Source organism: Epinephelus lanceolatus, chromosome 21 (assembly GCF_041903045.1).
Source record: "Epinephelus lanceolatus isolate andai-2023 chromosome 21, ASM4190304v1, whole genome shotgun sequence".
NCBI classification, from domain to species: domain Eukaryota; kingdom Metazoa; phylum Chordata; class Actinopteri; order Perciformes; family Serranidae; genus Epinephelus; species Epinephelus lanceolatus.
The window spans coordinates 17,615,184-17,634,844 of NC_135754.1; the positions used below are offsets into that span (position 1 = coordinate 17,615,184).

General features: G+C 41.9%; 1 protein-coding gene across 2 annotated transcripts; it reads right to left on the bottom strand.

Annotated features, from left to right (window-relative positions):
* Window positions 1–4,366: 4,366 nt before the first annotated feature.
* On the bottom strand, window positions 4,367–16,094 carry tbc1d24 (TBC1 domain family, member 24). 2 transcript variants are annotated; one of them, XM_033611895.2, is made up of 7 exons: window positions 16,010–16,094; window positions 12,277–13,387; window positions 10,585–10,743; window positions 9,987–10,050; window positions 7,805–7,900; window positions 5,684–5,930; window positions 4,367–5,562 (listed from the first exon to the last, which is right to left on the bottom strand). In XM_033611895.2, the coding sequence occupies exons 2-7, from the start codon at window positions 13,260–13,262 to the stop codon at window positions 5,408–5,410; spliced, it is 1,707 nt and encodes a 568-aa protein (XP_033467786.1). In that variant the 5' UTR covers window positions 13,263–13,387; window positions 16,010–16,094; the 3' UTR covers window positions 4,367–5,407. The 2 variants fall into 2 exon arrangements, with proteins under 2 accessions (XP_033467786.1, XP_078019370.1); XM_078163244.1 differs by having other exon boundaries at window positions 15,819–16,011.
* Between the last annotated feature and the right edge of the window lie 3,567 nt (window positions 16,095–19,661).

The following is a 19,661-nucleotide window of genomic DNA, read 5'->3' on the forward strand; positions in this document are numbered from 1 at the left end:
GCGAAGCGGAAAATATCACCTGACTGGCCGTACGGATAAAACCTATCATAGACTGGGTGTGGGGGGCGCACTAAAAGAAAGTTCGTTAATGATATACTGTAGTCCATAACGTCTTTGTGAGACAAGAAATGTCTTTTTAAAAACACAAATGACACGTTATGAACAAAAAAAGTGCTTCATATTTTTTGTTTCTTTTTCATATTTTTTGAAGGTCACCCCTATCGGGCATCACTTTGGTGTGCTCCGCTGCAGGCTTCCCCTTTGATATCTACGCATTCACCCTTCAAAAGCAGTAGGATGAAATGATGGGAATGAGCATGAGGGTGTGGAGACACTGCTAGGCTAATAAAAATATGTTTTGTGTTATCCTGGCTATCAATGGGAAAAAACAACAAACACACCATTTATTTTAATTGTCTCAATACATTATGTTCTAAATGAAACTGTGTAATGTGAATGCTATTTGATTACAGTGCCCTCTCCCAATACTGAAATCCCAAATGTTGCACATGTCCAAACACATTTCTGCATTTTGCACCAAGACTCTACCATGCAGCAGAGGGTGGGTTTACAGTCAGCTGCGATATGCAGCAACGTGGAGCGTGAGAGTGAGAGAATTTGAGGCTGTGTGTGTATGGTGAAGTGTGTATGAGGTTGGGGGGAGGGATCCGAGAATCCCCCATTCCACTGTATAGCTCCCAGCAAGAGCAGGCTCAGAGCTCCAGAAAGAGGAGGGGTCGGGAGAGCTAGGACACCATGGGAGTGATGAAGAGCGTGCATCTGTGAGTCAGAGGGAGCGTGTGCCTCCTCTTCCTTCATCCATCCCTCCATTCTGCTCCCTCTCTGCATTGCCTTGTCTAGTCAGCACCAGAGAAGCACGCCTCCCCCCTGTATCACTGTATAGCTCCTTCACTCATGATGCAATTTCTACACCAGCATCTCAGGATTCATTCCTTTCAAAGTCTTTACCAGGCCAACATCTTACGCTGGCTGCCAAATGCAAGGTTGCATTATACGAGAATAAATCATTTTGAGGTGTGGATGATGTGTGTGTGCAGTAATGCATTAATAACAAAAAGGTCACACTGATTGAGATGATTCTCGCTTGGTTTTCTTTCTCTGCTGCCTGACTGAACACTTATTGATCCAGGACAGACTCTTTTAGGTGGATAGTGATGTAGCCTTTCTGTTGAGGTTGGGTTATGATGTTCCTGTCAGGGACATTTGCAACCAGCTCGTTTGACAACATGCAGCGATATAGCCCACGCGCTTACACACTGTTTCTTGTTTTGAGTGGATGGGACTGGGTGGATGCTCTTTCCCTTCAGTGACACCAATCGATAAGCTGTAAGAGGAGAGTACACGGCATATTTAAATGGATGGTCTTTGACATGCTGCTTTGAGGAAGGCAAACAGGGAACTGTGAGAAGTTCTCACGAGGGCATGATTCATGTACTGCAAAGCATTTGCTACCTAATGTTAATGTGCAATATACTGTGATTAGATACAGGCAGCACTGGTGATGTGATTCTAGATCTAGATCCTTCATCTTAACGTGGTTCAGGTACTTTCTTCTACGACCAGAGCAGGTTACCATTCTAAAGAGAGTCATACTTAGACTTGCCTTGGATCTAAATAAAGGAAGTCACTGGGCAAAGCCACTCTCAGGTTTGGCATGATTCCTGTATGGGCTGGTTTCAGTATGACCAAAAGCATAACTAGGTCTTTCATTCTCACAGGGATAAAGAGTCATTTCTCAATCATTTAAAAATGTTAATACTGTGGAAATGGAAAAGCTCCAAGCTCTGGCATTACTGACCAACCCTTTTGCCTTCCTTTAAGACATTGGCCTGGAAAAATAATTGAATATTACATTAAGACTCAAGACACATTTTGCCAGGACCTTCTTCGTCTACCTCTTAATCCCTTGTCCATAGCCTCATGCTATCTCAGAGGCAGGGGGGCTGGTCAAGGAAAGACCCATCTCAGTGTATGGTTAAATACTTAAGCATCTTACACTTGAGGCTGGAAAGCATGGTTTTCAGGGGATGCGCCAGACCAACACCCAAAGGAGCGGCTAAATATAGTAGTGCATGTGCGATTAGTAGAGTGTGAATCCTGAATGAAAAGCACAGCCTTGGCAAGATGGAGTCAATGCCACTGACTGTAGAGAGGGAATTACTCCACCGCTCTAAGATACTACATTCCTACAGATGCATTAGGTTGGGCCGCGCCCTCTGCAAATGAATTGGCCATACATTTTAATAGGGCTTGAGAGATGGAGATGTACAGTATTGACATGGATTAGCATGCAATGCTTCCATGCTGAGTCTGCACTGTGTGTAGCAATATATGGTATCTGTGAGGTGTGGCCTATTTCTTTATCAGGTTTGATTGAAACAATGAGTTCAAGTCAGTGAGTTCTGCATTCTGATATACAGCTGATTGTTAAAAGGAGAAGGCTCTTACAGACGCATTTGTAGGTTTATCTGACTCATCTCTGCTAAATATTTCCCAGTCATGCAGGTCACTGTCAGCTTCCACAAATCAGACACATCCAAACAAAAAATAGACAGCGTGCATCATGAAGTATGAATGAGTGATTTAGTAGTCACACACTGTGTTAGACTCAGACTTCATGTCATTTGCAGCATTCAACATTTTCATGTGTCTGCTTTAACTAGTGCTGAGTTTCCCCTCCACTGTAATATTGAACAGTGCTGGACCTAATATAATGGCCAAAGGAAGCTTCCCCTAGCAACCCCCATATTATTAATAGCATTATCATCATTATTATTGTTATATCTTTATATTTATTGTTTATTACCAACAAGAACACCAGCTAATGAGAAATCTACACATACAATCAATTTAGCTAACAAAGAATAAGAATAAATGAGAGAGAATAAGGCGGCACAGTGGTGCAGTGGTTAGCACTGTAGGTGTGAATGTGAGCGTGAATGGTTTTCTGTCTCTATGTGTCAGCCCTGTGATAGTCTGGCGACCTGTACAGGGTGTACCCCGCCTCTCACCCAATGTCAGCTGGAGCCCAACAGTATAAGCAGTTACGGAATATGAATGAATGAATAAGAGAACAGGGTATGTGCAAATTCTGTCTTCTTCATGTTTTTGTTTTGTGCAAGGATGACCTTTGACTTTTCAGTTCTCTTACTCTAATGCTCTCCACATACACTCCACCATTTTCCTTGTTAGATTTTTTGCATGTTTTTTGAAAAAAAAAAAAAAAAAAGGTGAATTGGCGGCGTCCACCCTCTGGATGATGCCCAAGGTGGCTGCTTATGTCGCCTATAGAAAGATCTGCTACTGAAGTTGCAGCGATATTGTTCTGTTTGGTGATTCTGTGAGTTAATCTTTTGTATCTCCTTTAACTTTGGCTTATAGTGGAGTTATGATATGTAGCGTGTGAAATAGGGTGTGGTGAGTGTTCTAGGAAAGGTAGTATTGGCACGGTCGCTACCTGGAACTCGCATAAACGGAGCCTGGGTATGTTGAAGGTGGCAGTGGTGTTTAGGCTAAGAAAGCCTGTGAGTTTATCTTCTCCATCTCCTTTAACTTTAGCTTATAGTGGAGTTATGATATGTAGCATGTGAAATAGGGTATGGGGAATGTGCTAGGAAAGGTAGTATCGGCACTGCTTCTACCTGGAGCTTGCGTGAACGGAGCCTGGGTTTGTTGAAAGTGGCAGTGCTGTTTGGGCTGAGAAAGCCATGTGTAAAGTAAGGTAAAGGAGGTTATTGGGTTGGTGTGGGGAGCAGTGAGACCTGGCATTAGGGGAGTGTCTCTGGGACACCAGAGATCACTGTCTAGCCTCCTGGAGGTGTCTTGGGACCAATTAGACGAAACACTGGTGAAAAGAGGTTCCCACCTGATGACCCCAAAGACGTGTTAGTTATCACTGCTCACTGGTCTGTATAGTTAAGCCTTGCCATAACAGCTTATCATAGGGCTTAGGAGGTTATTCACTGAGTGCTGACCCTTTCTCTAGAGCACAATTTTCTTGTGTTTATTTGAACTTCCTTACAGAGATGATTTTTTTAAACAATGTAATTTAAGTTTAAAAGGTGCACAAAATTAGTTGTAAATCATTGTATGACAGGTTTTAATATACTATTATAAAAATGTGATGCATGTATAACACAACAGTAATTTGGGGAACAGGCATACTGGCTGTAACTACTAGCAGTGGAGCAAGACTAGGGGGTTGGATGTATGGTCAGCTGACTTTAAAAGGCATCTGGCACACCTCTGTGACAGTCTGAAGAAATGTAACTCTCTTTGCATGTGACAGATTTGGATGGAAAAGTAGTGTTTAGCAAGACAACAAAACAAAAACCAAGTCACTTGCTCTACTGAAAGCATATTGCTGTATTTTCACATGAATGGTACACTTGTAGTTACTCAATTGATATTTCACTGGAGCACGTTTGAACACACAAACACAATCAGGGCGTGTAACCCCGACAACACTTTGCCAACAGGGCACAATTTCGGACTTTTTTGTTACTGCCTTAACACTGGAGAGGACGGAAGTAGCAGGAAAAGGGTAATTAAAAAAAAAAAAAAAAGAGAGAGAGTACTTGTATACCCAAAACACCTCTGAGTTTTTTTTCTGACGAGTTTGTGCTGTTATTCACAAGAATATTCATATACTATACAGAGGAGAAACCACCACTCATTCAAACAAAAGCTTTGACATATGGTGCAAAAATGGCAACACTCAAATTCACCACAGATATTCACAAACATTTACCACAGTAATTCATTAGCAGGTCTCCCACATACATGTATGTACAGCAAATCAAAGGACTTCACCAAAAACTTAGCTGACCTGGAGCTTTGCTACGTCTTAATCTTAATTTTACAACATTCAATAAAACATATCACCAAATTGGCTCTTGACTTCACACATTTTTATCTGAAACCTTATGGCCTGGCTGCAGACATCACTATACAGTAAATTTGGCAGAATGCGCTAAACCACAGGACATACAAGACTGACCTTACATTCAGCATGAACACACTACAGGTGGTGTAAAAAAAAAGAACTCTGAATAAACCTTTTAGTTGAGCCTGACTTTCTTCTTATTACCGGACATATAATTAGTACATCATAATACAAATCTGTAAATACAAAAATAAACAAAAAAACATCACATTTTTGTTCATGTTGAAATTTGGATTAACTGCATTAATAAATAAAAAATAGTAAATCATATATGAATATGCAGGACGGATGTAGTTCTGTTTGCATCCTTGTGCTTTTCACCTTTAACACTTTACTGCACATTTTATATCAACATTTTCTGCTTTATCATGTTTAAGTGCTCAAATTTGCTTGTATGGATCTACATGTATGTATGTGTAGCGTGTGTTTATGTGTACAGCATTATGACGCCATGGCATCCTGGAACCCCCACGTTTCAAGCAGTGCGACCTGGAAGCTCTCAGCGCACAGCGGTGGGTTGTCAAAGGTGGCGCACCTGCCAGCACGGCCATGGTTCAGCTCAGAGTCGATGTAGAGAGCGTTGCCGTCACCTCCCCCTAAACAAGCACATGAGCACAGAGTTTGTGTAACTAAAAAATATCATCAAGAGAACACCACACAAGAAGGAACCAGAAATGCCAAATACACAACAGTAACACACAGTACTAATCCACTCACCCACTATGATGGAGTCAAAGTTCCCGGCCATGAACATAGAAGTATTCTTGGAGTTAAGGTTGAAGTGGCGGGCGGACAGGAAGGGCGACAGGTCTCCAGCAGGTTTCTCGGGCTCCTGTAAGATGTTGTTGTCTGAGTTTTGCCCCTCAGAGGTGGCTGCGTCTTCCTGGACTTCAGGCTTGACGGAGGAGGCTAACTCAGGGTGGCGGATCACCACCCACTCATACCGCTCCATCTCTGGCTTCAGCTAGCAAAGGAAACGGGCATTCATTATCGATGACACACTGGAGCATCGCACATTAAATGGAGTAGTACTGCACATTTATTCCATTAAAATAAACACCTGTTTTCTTAACAGTATCATACATATACAAGGTGATTACATGACTACATATGCACCCACGCACTCCTGTGGACCGTAGTTTGGTTCAGACAGTAACACAAATAGACTACCCAATCGAGTCGGTGGTAGACCAGCAACTCCAGTGTGCAGTGAGGTAAAATTACTGTTTCTATCAATGGAATCTGGTGACCTTGAAGAGGGCGATAGATTGGCTTCAGCTCCCAGTCAGAAAGGGCTGACTTACGGCAGGGTAAAGCGGTCAAAAATCTAAATATAGCTTACACTTCAACTGATATTGATTATTTATAAGTGTGTTTTTTTTTTTGAGAGGGTAAAATATATGTTTTGCTGCTGCCCTTATCCACAGCCACCAGACTCCTCTGACAGAAACACAAATTTTAACTGGCTGGTTTACTGCTGCCTTTGATTGGTTTGTGTATTGTGGCGTCCACAGCAGTAGGCTACATTGCTTAGCTTCTGTGCCCTGGTACTGTGTCTGCGTCTCCTAACTGGGATCCTGCCAACTGTATCTGACCGTAGGTAATACACTGATTATGGATCTATAGCTGATAGTGACACTGATGTGTATTCACCTGGTTAAATAATGATTTAATAGCCCCATGTTCCACCTCCAAGTTCAGCTCTTCCAGGCTAACACTTTTCTCACTCTCTATGTTTACACTGTCAGGGAACAGTGTGTGTGTGGGGTGAGGGGGTTGGAGGGGAGGGCATCGATGCTGTAACCTACGTCACTACTCTTTGATACTCTTTGAGTGGGAGTGTGGGAGTTTCTATTTGAAAAATGAGGAAAAGAATACAGATGGACACACCCTTTAAACAAAAGGAATACTTTATGTAATGACCTCACTACTGTTTCTTCCTCGGTTTCCCCCGACACAAAGGAGTTGTTATGATATTATTTATCATAAGGCTCTATTACAAAAACTGCCTCTTGTCCTCTGCTGTCTGGTCTCATAAACCACAGTATACCATACTCACACTATCAAGTCACGGGATATTGTAACTTGTGTTTGTAACATGTAAATTTTAATGATGCCTTTAAAAAAAATTTTAAAAAAAAAGAAGAAAAATGTGTGAGAAATGTTAAAATATTTGGTGGATATTTGGTAATTTATCTCAATATAAATAGAAGTAAAAAAGAAAGAGAGATCTCAATAGTTTTAAATGAAATAAATAAAAAAACATCTGACAGACAGCAGTCTGTGCTGACGTCTCCATTTTCTCCTGGTGTCAGGTGAGGGCCAAGCCAGATACAACTGGATCCGGTTACAGGAGTTTCCGATCTGTGTGCTTAAGTATCAGTGTGTGAGATGACGGTGTTTTCTGGCTCAGACTGCCCACAGCTGTGCATCAACACATACCCAGTAAATAATTCATACAGAAGGCATCAGAGAGCCAGTCTGGTTTGCTATTTCTAACCCAGGTGTTATTATAACTAGAGATCAAAGCAGAGGTGTGTGATGTGCTGTTGTTTTTACAGATCTGTATATCTGCAGATACAATCCATCCCTACATGCGAGGATGGTGAATTTTGACCTACTAGGCAGGCTTTTCCTCAGGGAGCCTTCATACGTCAACTGCGGTCAGTGACACAGAAATCAGGAACATGTGAAGACAGAGTGGATGGTACCCTCTGGTGGCTACAGCGTGGTACTGCTCAGAATGACAACATTCTCCTTTCTACTGCTAGAAACCTTCGGATTCTCCTAGTCTCCCGAAAGGAAACTAGTAAGTCAAGATACTAGACATAGACTCACCCTGAAGACAAAGCACTCCCCTGTGCCAAAGAAGCTCAATTTGTTTCCTCCTCTCTTGCGCTCCTCCCAGTCTGTGGACAGGTAGGCTCCACATACCTGAGGTGAAAACACAGAATGGGCATCAGCAGGTTTATCTTTTCCATCTGTTCATTTTTAATTACTTTATTATCTATAATACTTCATTAACACTAGTGCAAGACTGCTATTTGTAAGCTGCCAGTGTTCGTGCTGAAATCTGTTTGTAGCGCCATAATCCAATCATATGACACCTGTGTAATCATGACCTCTGACACCAGTTCACACAGCACAGTACAAGGATAAAACCTGAGTTGTTTTTTATATACAAAGCTACTGCGGACCATGTCAGTTAGTACAGAAGTGTCTGTAGTACACACCTCATGCAATACAAGGTTTTGCTGACCAGACATGACTGCAGCTGCATTGCGCAAGACCATTCATAAGCATTTTCCCCATCTGACTAATACCCAAAAGAGTTTGAAATATGAAGTGTCTAAGACAGAAACTAGTTTATACACCAATGCTGTTTGGTTTAGAGATGACTTCTGCTCACTTTGTACCTTAATTGTCAAAGTAAATCAGTCCTAATTTAAGCTGAGATCATAATAAAGGATTTACATAATATTTGGCTACCCATAATCAAGTATTGAAGGAAACACTTCACCCACAAATAGTCATTTGCATGTTAATTACTCACTGTGCGTTACCTTGAATTCGTAGAGAAAACTTTATTTTTCGGGCATGCCTCCACAGTGAACAAAAAATCCAAAAACGATTAACATTCTGAACTGGAGTAAAAGCCACGTTTGATGACAGCAAAACTATATCAAAGCAACTGTTTAAAAACTCTCACAAGACTTGAGCAGTATGATACAAGTCTGATTTATCCAGATGTATGTTCAGTACTTCCCAAACGTATACATTTTTTTGCTAAAACGCTACTATTTAAAACACCTCCACATACGAGTAGTGTAAATAGGCAAGAGTGTGCATTTGTGTGCACTGCTAGTCTGTGTATGAGCCTGTTAATACCAGGGGATGTCCAGAGTTTTCTGATCAGGGGCCAGATTAGATGGTGAGAAAATACCTGGGAGCAAGCTGATTCTTATTAAAAAAACAAAATCCTGTACAAATGAGACGAACATAATTGTTTCATCTTTCCGTGAAAAAGAATTAAATTTCCCACCGCTCCCCAAGTGGCTGTCCATGGCTGTTGACTTCACACTTCTTTGGTGCAAAGCTGGTGTGTTGGCAAGAATCTGGCAATGGATACAATGTATATTCTTATTCTAATTTTAAGGGAAACTGTCATAAAGAACCCTCCACCATATGCATAAAATTTGAGTAGAAAAATTTTACTTTTTTAAAATGCATTCACAACAGTAGGATCTGTATTTGTCACAGGCCCTGTAATACGCTATGTTACGTTGGGGTGGGAGTCATATGTCATTGTTTGCTTGTTTATTGTCTGTTTATGAGAATACCTTAGTTCCGCCTGGTTAGTTCCTGCTTGGTGCATGTCTACAAAGTGTGTAATAGTCCTGCCACTGTGAGGTGAATGGAAAAAAATGCTATGTGATCTTGCTTGATTAACCAATAAGTCCTCAGGCCATAACTTGTCCCCCGGGCCGGACTTTGGATGTGTCTGGTTTATGCAGCAGTGTTTTAAATAGCAAGGTTTTAGCAAAAATGCATGTGTTTGGGAAGTACTGAGCAAAGGACTGGATAAATGAGACTTGGATGATAGTGCAGGAGTTGTTTGAGAGTTTGTGAATATATGTTTCAGTATAATTTCACTGTTATTAAATGCAGTCCACCTAACACTTAAATTCATCAAGAATTTTCTCAGTTTTTGGATTCTTCGTTCATCATGGAGACATGCAAGAAAAATGAAACACAGGTTGGGTAAGTGCTATTCAAATTTTCATTTTGTGGGTGAAGCATTCCTTTAAGATTCTAGATATGTAAATAGTTCTAGATAGAGCTTATCATTATATCAAAAAGTATCTGAATAGTATATTATCAGGATGTCATCATATCCTGTGTACAAAATTTCTATCTTAATAATGTGCATCTTTGATCCCCTCAAATGTGAGGGAAATACAAGAGTTTGCTGTGTGTGTGTGTGTGTGTGTGTGTGTGTGTGTGTGTGTGTGTTGCTTACATCCCCATCTGTTGTCCGGATGAGGAGCAAAGTGGGTTCGTAGCCTTCACAATGGGAATAGAATCTGGAGGAAAATGTGAAAGTTTAATTAATTTCCTCTGACATAATAAACACCCAACAGTGAATCTAAGGACTAAACTTATGGTTTATATATTTACTAAAGCACACGTGCATGTGCGGTTAAGTAAGGCGCTGTTTAAATATAGAACAAAAATGTCAGCTAATTGCTCCTTAATTACTTTATCAAAGACTAATTACTTCTGTCCCACAATGGCTGGCCTGCTACTGACAGCAGCGGTCTGCTCTGTGTGTAGAGCAGATTTAGGCAAAAAAAAAAGCTCACTGACTTTATGTGAGCAGTCTCAGCATCTTCTTTCTTATTTGCAGTTTTTGTTCAAAATGTATGACTTTTGGCTTTTTTGCTTCTGGCAAAGTTTTTTTGGTTTACAGCACTGCTTTCATGTTCCTATTTTATTTAAGCCTTTAGGCCATAAATCAAATTCAAAGACTCAAAGACCCACACATGGCCTGAAATTGAAATTGTGAGCAGCAGCCAAAAGCTGGATTAATATATCGAGGTCAGGACTGCATAGTGTACCTGTTCAGGCTGCAACCATGGGTGGAGGTGGTGAAGAGGAGCTGTGGTTGACACAGAGCAAAGCGCTCAGGGATCCAAGACCAGATGTCCCGCATCTCCTTGGCACTGACGATCTCCGAGGAGAAGGTGTCAGGGTTAAGTGCCAGCTGCACGTTCCGCCTGGAGACACCCAGAAATACGCACACAGGAAGAGATGGAGAGGCACAGAATGTGAGGCAGCGTACGCAGCTGGTGAAGCATAAACCTAAAAGTAAACTTAAAGTAATTTACATCAAATGATAGTCGTAGTCATAGTCTATGAAGACCTAAGTGCCATTCTATCACCACAGCTACTCTGAAGAGTAAGTGAGCATTATTTGAAAGGAACAGAAATGGATCTGGGGAGTGGTGTAGAGGAGAGAACCCACCTAGAGCTGTGAAATAACCAATGTAGTGAACACAGGAGTGAAGTGCAGATGAGACAGAAGACGGTGGATGGAAAGACATGGCAGAAACCAAACATAAAAGAAACAAGAACACAATGTAAGACAAGGATGCAAGAGCAACTTAAACTATTCCCAAGAGCATGCCAAAGTATAAAGCTTTAAAAAGAACAGGGCGTTCTTACCAGCGTCAGTTAGATAGTACAATTATATAAAATATGCAGCGCAGAATAGTAACCAAATGAGATTGTAGCTGTGTCTCAATTCAGGGGCTGCAGCCTTTGAAGGTTGCATTTCAAGACCGTTTGCTTCACATTGGCAATCGGCAACAATCTCTGGGTCCATGATTTAGGGCTGCTAACTAACTTGCTAGCTTCCTCCTTCTTTCGTCAAGGACAGCTGGTTGTTAGCTAATGGCAACGCCAACTGGTTGGGATGAGAATAACTGGTGATGCAACCAGGAAATACTGTGCAGACCACAAAGTCCCATTTCTGAGACCATTCGGTATGGCTGATGCGGTCTTCAAAGGACGTGGCCGATGTAGACCACTAAGGCCCCATCCTTGAAAAGCCGCAGCCCCTGAATTGAGACCTAAAAAACAACACATATTCTGAACATATATCCATAGACTGTATAAAAGAAGTAGAACCCCTGTGATGTCACCCATTGGTTTGCTGACTATTGTTTTGAAGCCTTGAGTTTGGCATTTCGGCCATCGCCATCTTGCTTTTTTGGAGCCAGAAGTGACCATATTTGGACAAGAGGGTGGAGCTGGGGAGAGTATACATTGCTACGCCTCTATCCTGATTGACAGGTAGTTGTGGCAGTGACTTGTCAATCACAAGGTAACTACGCTCTAAAGCACATTCTCTATTTTTCTCTAAATGGGACCATAATTTACCAAACGAACATCTTGCTATATTAAAGAAGACTTGAAAATGTTTACTATGGTAATAAATCAAGTGAGAAGTAGGGTCATTTATACAGATTTTTATACAATTGGACTTAGTTTTGCAAACAGTGGAGTCACCTACTGCTAGCATTAGAAAGAATGCATGTTTTTAGCATCAACCACTAGCCAAATGCTGGTAAAATATGCAAGAGGATAGAAGATATGCTTTACTCACAAGCCAAAACACAAAAATGGTTATCTACTGAGTGACTAGTAAATTTTGAACATTCACTAGCACTTTGTCTGGTGGATAAAAAAAACTCCTCCATTTCTTTTGTACAGTCTATGGTGTATACTAGCAAGATTATTGACTTTACCGCCTCTGTTTGACAGTGATTCCTTTCTGCTGCAGGGACTTTTCATTTGTGAGCTGCAGCAGGGTGATCTCTTTGCGGCTAAACAGACGGATAGAGAAGGCCTTCTCCAGCAGCTTGTCGGGTGTGACGGCGGAGGCAATGCCCTTGACAAAAGCTTGAATGTCCGCCCTAACTTTGCCTGAATCCTGCTGCTGGTTGCCCTGGCCTCCCTGGGTCCCTGCTTTGTGTTTGCGGTAGAACTTGAGCAACGCGATAGCCACACGGAAGAGAACCTTGTAGCCCTCCACTAGGTAGACATCCAGGACCCTCACTACGTGGCTGAAAGGCAGGTCACCCAACACCCAACGTTGCCAGTCTGCGTAGACTTCAAGCACATCCTGGGCTGTGGCCACGATCAGTTTATGGGCGGCTGTACAGTACTTGTTGGCCAGGTCACCAAAAGTCATGCAGCTAGACTCAAAGCCCAGGAAAGTCTGGTCCAGCAGGCGTTTGCCTGGCTCGTTGCAGGCCAGTATGCGGCTCACATGCTCAAAACACTGAGCCTCATCTTTGCTGAAGTGCAGGAGCAATGACGTAACAGCAGGTAGTGACGGGCAGTGGGAGATATCTGGAAACTGTCCAGCCACGCAATTGATAATCTGGTGGGCTGAGGCTACTGCGTCTGCCTTCAGGCAGTACCGTGGCAGAGGGCTTCCATCAACAAACTCTGGAAGTGGGATTTGAGAGGAGGGCTTCTTAGTGGCTGCATTTCCCATAATGTCACGATATACTTCTGCGTCTGGGGTCACTGTACGACAGGGAATGGCTTTGATGAGCTGCTGGTAGACTTGTGCCCGTAGTTTGTGGTTTTTGGCCCAGTAACCCTGCCGAGCCATCTGTTTGAACTCTTTCAGGTCTTTACAGTCTACCTTGGTGGGCCCGCTGCTCTTGGCCAGATCCCCCATCTGGTTCCAGTCCACAAAGCTGCCATAGTCTTCTTCAGCCATGGTGTTGGAAACTTGCCGGACTGCCTGAGTGGGAAGAGAGGAGAGACACTCCGGGGTATTGCTAACCTTCCGTTCTCTGCACAGCAGATAACTAGCCTATTTTTCTTAACTGCCCATGATGGTTACTGGAAGACACAAAGGAAGATAAAGGAAAAATACAAGATTAATTTGCATCATCATTAAAATAGATAACCGATAGACAGCATAATCAAACCTTTTTATACTTGTTTCATAATGAACAGTTAAAATTACATGATAAACATGTTCCAAAATCTTTTGGACATCTTCTGCGAAACATAGTCCTTGGTAAATCCATACTGTTCCTATGTACTTGGCTACCTCCTAGTCTATGATATTAATTAGTTGAGGATAATACATAGACTTGAAATATGTAGGCATGTTATGCATAACTGTTTCATAAGTGGTGATTTGCAACAAGTAAGGAGGGATGTATTACATAACAGCCACAGCAAATCCGTGCTGTAAAACAACATTAGCCAATTTTACTAATCAGGTTATGCACTGGTCAAGATCGTCAGATGGAAAAGAGCATGTACGTCATGCATTTCATCTGAAGGGAAAACAAATCAAGTAAACCCGTAGCCTGAATGGAATGCAGTGCAAGGCTATCTTATGACAGTCACAAAACATCTTCAGATGTCCTGTGATGCAAAAATATATCTCAGACTGATTTAATTGGCCAGACAAAGTTTGATATTAAAGCAATTGAACTGGGTTCTAACCAGTGATATGGGAAATAACATTTTTATGCACACTGTAAGAGCTCCCAGGCAATAGATCTGGAAACTGTCATACAATAATCAGATCATTTCCCGCAATGCTTAGCCACAAGCGACATGAAGATTCATGTCAAAAGATCATTTGGAATATACAGTGTGCTGAGAACGGTTATCACACAATCATCAAATCATGTCGCACTGTTCCTTAACGAGTCACATGGAGATGCGTGTCCAAAGATCACTCGCAATATGCTAAAAATGACAGTCATAAAATCATACGATCACTTCACACTGCCTTACAAGTCACATGGAAGTGCATACCAATACATTACTGCATGTAAAACTGGAAGCATTTATGGTGAGTCTGTAGAGATTAACTGCTCTACTTAGAGAGTATGTTAACCTGAATGTTGCTGTTTTACCACTGACACAGGATGTAATCTGTCAAAGGTAAACTTGAACTAGAGACCCAACTGACTAAAGGCCTCTTTGACATTTTGATTAATTAAATGCATTGTCAGAATCAGGCACATCATCAATTCTGTTTCTACGCCTCATGAGCCTCATACTCATGCCTCCAACATATTCAACCCATCATGAGGAGGCATGGTAGCATTCAGGGTGCAGTAACGTCAAATGCTTATCAGTAGGATGCCAAACCAAACAAGGCTAGCTGCCAATAGGTTCAGCAGGACAGCCTTTAAACCTTAGTGCTGGTCATTTAAACTGGGGTCACTTACCCCATGATGACAAGTAATCTTTGCATACTGTAAAGGACTGTTTGGCATTAATAACAAGGGACCAAAGGGTGTTGGAGCAATGGTCCTGCAGAGTGGTGTAGTATTCTGCCCTTTAATTTGTTAGATACCTGTCTTCATCCTGCAAAGAGGTTAGCCTACTTAACTTAGAAAATGCATATATATTTAGGTCTACACTACAGACTACTATCTGTGCAATAGCTTGGAAATGACAATGAGTCATTTCCAAGCTATTGCACAGCTACGCTATGTGTATTTTGCATTAAATGGGCAGTGACAGCTCCCATTCGTGTTCATGCATTTTTCTCTTACAAAATCTAAAAACATGCAATTTCACACCTCTAATGCGATAAGTTACCTATCTCAAGATGACTTATCTATTGCAAATTCAATTTTAATACTACAGGTACAGCACAGAGACTGAAGCTGCCTACTAGCCCTAAATAAAGCGTACAGGAGCAGACACATTTAACAGTACGATACCTCTGCAGAACTCGATCGACAGTGTTAGGTAACGTTGCTGTAGGCGAATCAAGGAATTCAGTTTTATCTTGGAGGCTCAGCAAATACATAAAGTCACAAGCACAGAAATAGCAAACCTTACAGTGTCGCCCTATTAACATGTTAGTATCCGCAGGTATCATTACACACTGGATTGACAGCTTCAAATGCAAAGCTGCCCAAACTGTATCTTCAGAAGAATAACCCATTAACGTTAGCTGGCAAGCAGAGGTGATAGTAGCCTGCGCACACGGGTCACAGGGTATTTAACATAACCGCTCGGGTAAATCTGATACACCCTTTTCCATTCACTCCTGCCAAGTTAGCATTGCTAGCGTTAGCTAGCCGCAAGCTGCTCCTGTTAGTGCGCGTAAGCAGCTAACGAAACCTCAACCACACACACACACACACACATACACACACACACACACACAGCTAGCAGCCAGACAACATAACACGCAAGACAGACACGAAGCCATGCAAATATGGAGCAAAAAACAACCCAGTTAAATATGTTAGCTAACGCTGCTGCACCAGCTAGCATGAACATTACCGACCACAATTCATTTGGTCCGCAGGCTGTCTTGGAGTTTGTTGATGTGGGGAGATTTCAGCTTCAGTTTGTGGAAAGGCGGTGTATTTAAAACACAAAACCCGCGACGGGAAGGAGAATAACCTCTGCCACACGGGAGCGAAGACTGGTAAGCAAATGACACATAAGTGTCAAGTAAACTGACATTATCCTTACCTGGATGGGAGATGTCTTGAGACGTGAAGCAGTATTCATATTAAGTTGCCTCGCGCATGCGCACTGGCTCCCAACTCGGTCACGCTCAACGTCTGTGCACGTGCTGCTGTAGCTGCAGAGAGGGGTTCAGATGGGCTGGTTAAACTGTTTACAGCTGCTTCACTGTATGCTCTGATTCACAACAAGTTATATTATATAAAAACTAAAGAAATGTGAATGAAGAAAACCAACTAGATCATACTTTAATACTATAGGCTCCTGTATATGTGCTGTACATCAATATCTGCTACTTATATCACATACAAATACCTATACATGTCCATAAAATACTGGAGTATTATAGGAATACCACAAGATATTAAAGCTACCAAACATATGTTCATGTCTTATAGTGCACCAACCACCAATATCATCCTTCTGTGACTCACTCCCAGAAGCCAACATACACTGCTGGGACCATGTAAAGTCTGCACGGTGGATCACACTATCTGATTTTTCTTGTTTACTTGCAGACATGTTCTGTCAAGTAAGTGCTGGTGCTGGAACAGGACATGGCAGGAAGTACCCTAGCAAGGGCAACAAACCCTGCCTTTGTCCCATACTCAAAGTAACCGTCAAAACACAACCGGCAAACACATGACAGTAATTACTGATAATTAAATTGTGGGACCATCACTGCCTTCCAGAACGACTCAGGGTAAGATGTTGTTCGGCCTTGTCTTGTCCCTCCTAAACACAGCTGATGTTTTCTATGCCCTCATTCACTATGACCTTCCTAATACTGAACTAGCAAAGAAAGATTGTGCCTTATACAGGTTTTCTTTCAACTTTAGCCACAGATTTAGTGGCATTTGATTAGAAGATGGTCTCCCACTCAAGATGATACAAGTACATCACAGTATCCATGACACAGCAGACTTCTTCATGATTGTGTTTGTTCCTCAGAGCTCAAACTTTAGAACTAAAGTGAAAAAGAGCAACACATCACATGATAATGATAATCTGCAAAACTCCATATCATTTGATTTTTTTTCCATATCAAACTTGCATACATATCTGCAAAATTATGCTTCTGTGGTGCTCCCAGACAGTGTGTGAGTGTATGCATGTGTGGGTCATGTAAAATGGGTGTATGCATGTACTGTATTTGTGAGTGGAGAGGGAATTTAAAGACAATTGAGGGGAAAAAACAAGTGAACATGAAGGATTGTCAGCATGTGTGCATGTGTGTGTGTTTGTGTTTGTGTGTGTGTGTGAGAGAGAGGCAGACAGATGGGGTGTAAAGCCAGTAAGCCTTTAGGTCCTAGCTTATGGAGGTTTATGCTCATCAAATCCTTCCGCTCCCAAACACTGCGTGACATCACTCCAGTAGCCCCACCCCATCCTCCTTTCTCACATGCACACGCTTGCGCACACATGCACAAAAGCACTGAGACGCACACAGACCTGTTTATACACACACTCTCCATTCACATATGTAAGAAACAAGACAGCACAGATCCAGGACCTGAAACACTTCTTTTATATCAGATCTAACCTGTGAGATTACACTTAGAACTCACATTGGTTAGACCGGTTCAGTCCAGTGTTCTCCTGTAAATTTCCACGATTACAATAAGAACAGGGTTTACTGTAGACACACAGTGATGTTTGTACAATTAAATAGATCTCTGTAGCCTAGAGAGATTAATGTGTGCAGGCAAAGTGAATGTGCAGTTGTATTATCTCTTAGCAATATGCCCTACAAGGCTCTAAATCATCCAGTTGCATTGTGCAGCTGTCACTTGGCTAAATAAAGCCTTAATAAAGGTTTATTCACACAAACTGAATAGATACCTTTGTATTTTATTTTATTTTATTTTATTTTTTTATTGTTGGTCAGACAAATGAGCAAGAAATGATACAGGGGAAACATGATGTGGCTGTAACACTTTTTGTTTCAGCACCTATAACTCACTAAATCTTTGCGTTCAAGCTGTCAAATTTTGGCACAAAGTACCCTCAGAGTTTCCAGCTTCGCCAGCTTTATCACAAAAGTCATCAACTGATGTCAAATAAAAGGAGTTCTATTGGTACAACCTGCCTCTCCACATTACCTGGGGTAAGTTGTATAAATAACAGTGGAGAGTTTAAAATTACACTATTGCAAAAAATACAAATAAAAAAACTGTTTCAAACTCTAATAACTATTTCCTGCTAAGGTCTAACTTGCTAACCTGTCCTGTCAGATGTTTAGTGCCTCACACATCATCTACCACAGTCACTAACCAGTCAAGACATCCTCTTGAAGAAGAAGAGGATATTTTTTAATAATCCCAGAGGGGACATTTAATTTTTTCACTCCGTTGTCACATACACACAGGCCCAAATTACACACATGCACAAACAGGACCTATACATGCATTAAATGGAGTGATGTTAGAGTCAGGGTGCTGTCTTGGACAGGCGCCCCCAAGCAGTTGGGGGTTCAGTGCCTTGCTCAAGTGCACCTCGGCAGTGCCCAAGAGGCAAACTAGCACCTCTCCAGCTACTAGTTCACGCTCCATATTTGGTCTGGACAGGGACTTGAACTGGAACCAAAGTGCCCATTGCTCTTGCTGTGCATTGGATACTCTTTGCCCACACAGAGCAGCTGTGTTGCTCTTCTTTCTCTCGGGTTTTTTTATCGCAGTATCTGCTCGGGGTTACTGTCTTTACCTGTCTCACCTCATCTAACGCAGACTTAAGTACGTATGCAAGCACGCCCCTGTAATGTATTCTTACCAGCTCTCTTGGCATGCTGAAAAGGGAATAAGATAGATACAACTGTGATTAAGGTTAGTTGCAACACTTTATAAAATGCATTAGAATGTTCAAAATCCCCATTTAGCTATGTGCAGCAGCATGGCCCTGAAATAGATGAAGATGAAAAGCCTCACATTTCACCCAAGAGACTACTCTCTAATCTCATGCAAGTTACATACAGTACAGGCCAAAAGTTTGGACACACCTTCTCATTCAATGCGTTTTCTTTATTTTCATGACTATTTACATTGTAGATTCTCACTGAAGGCATCAAAACTATGAATGAACACATGTGGAGTTATGTACTTAACAAAAAAAGGTGAAATAACTGAAAACATGTTTTATATTCTAGTTTCTTCAAAATAGCCACCCTTTGCTCTGATTACTGCTTTGCACACTCTTGGCATTCTCTCCATGAGCTTCAAGAGGTAGTCACCTGAAATGGTTTTCCAACAGTCTTGAAGGAGTTCCCAGAGGTGTTTAGCACTTGTTGGCCCCTTTGCCTTCACTCTGCGGTCCAGCTCACCCCAAACCATCTCGATTGGGTTCAGGTCCGGTGACTGTGGAGGCCAGGTCATCTGCCGCAGCACTCCATCACTCTCCTTCTTGGTCAAATAGCCCTTACACAGCCTGGAGGTGTGTTTGGGGTCATTGTCCTGTTGAAAAATAAATGATCGTCCAACTAAACGCAAACCGGATGGGATGGCATGTCGCTGCAGGATGCTGTGGTAGCCATGCTGGTTCAGTGTGCCTTCAATTTTGAATAAATCCCCAACAGTGTCACCAGCAAAACACCCCCACACCATCACACCTCCTCCTCCTCCATGCTTCACAGTGGGAACCAGGCATGTGGAATCCATCCGTTCAC

What these genes read in the sequence shown, in the direction of transcription:
- tbc1d24 (XM_033611895.2), bottom strand. Translation starts at nt 13,262, where the DNA reads ATGGCTGAAGAAGACTATGGCAGCTTTGTGGACTGGAACCAGATGGGG. An exon ending in CATGGTTGCAGCCTGAACAG is followed by an intron (nt 10,051 to 10,584) that starts GTACACTATGCA and finishes ATTTTCCTCCAG; the next exon opens with ATTCTATTCCCATTGTGAAG. An exon ending in GGGAGTGCTTTGTCTTCAGG is followed by an intron (nt 5,931 to 7,804) that starts GTGAGTCTATGT and finishes TTCCTTTGCTAG; the next exon opens with CTGAAGCCAGAGATGGAGCG.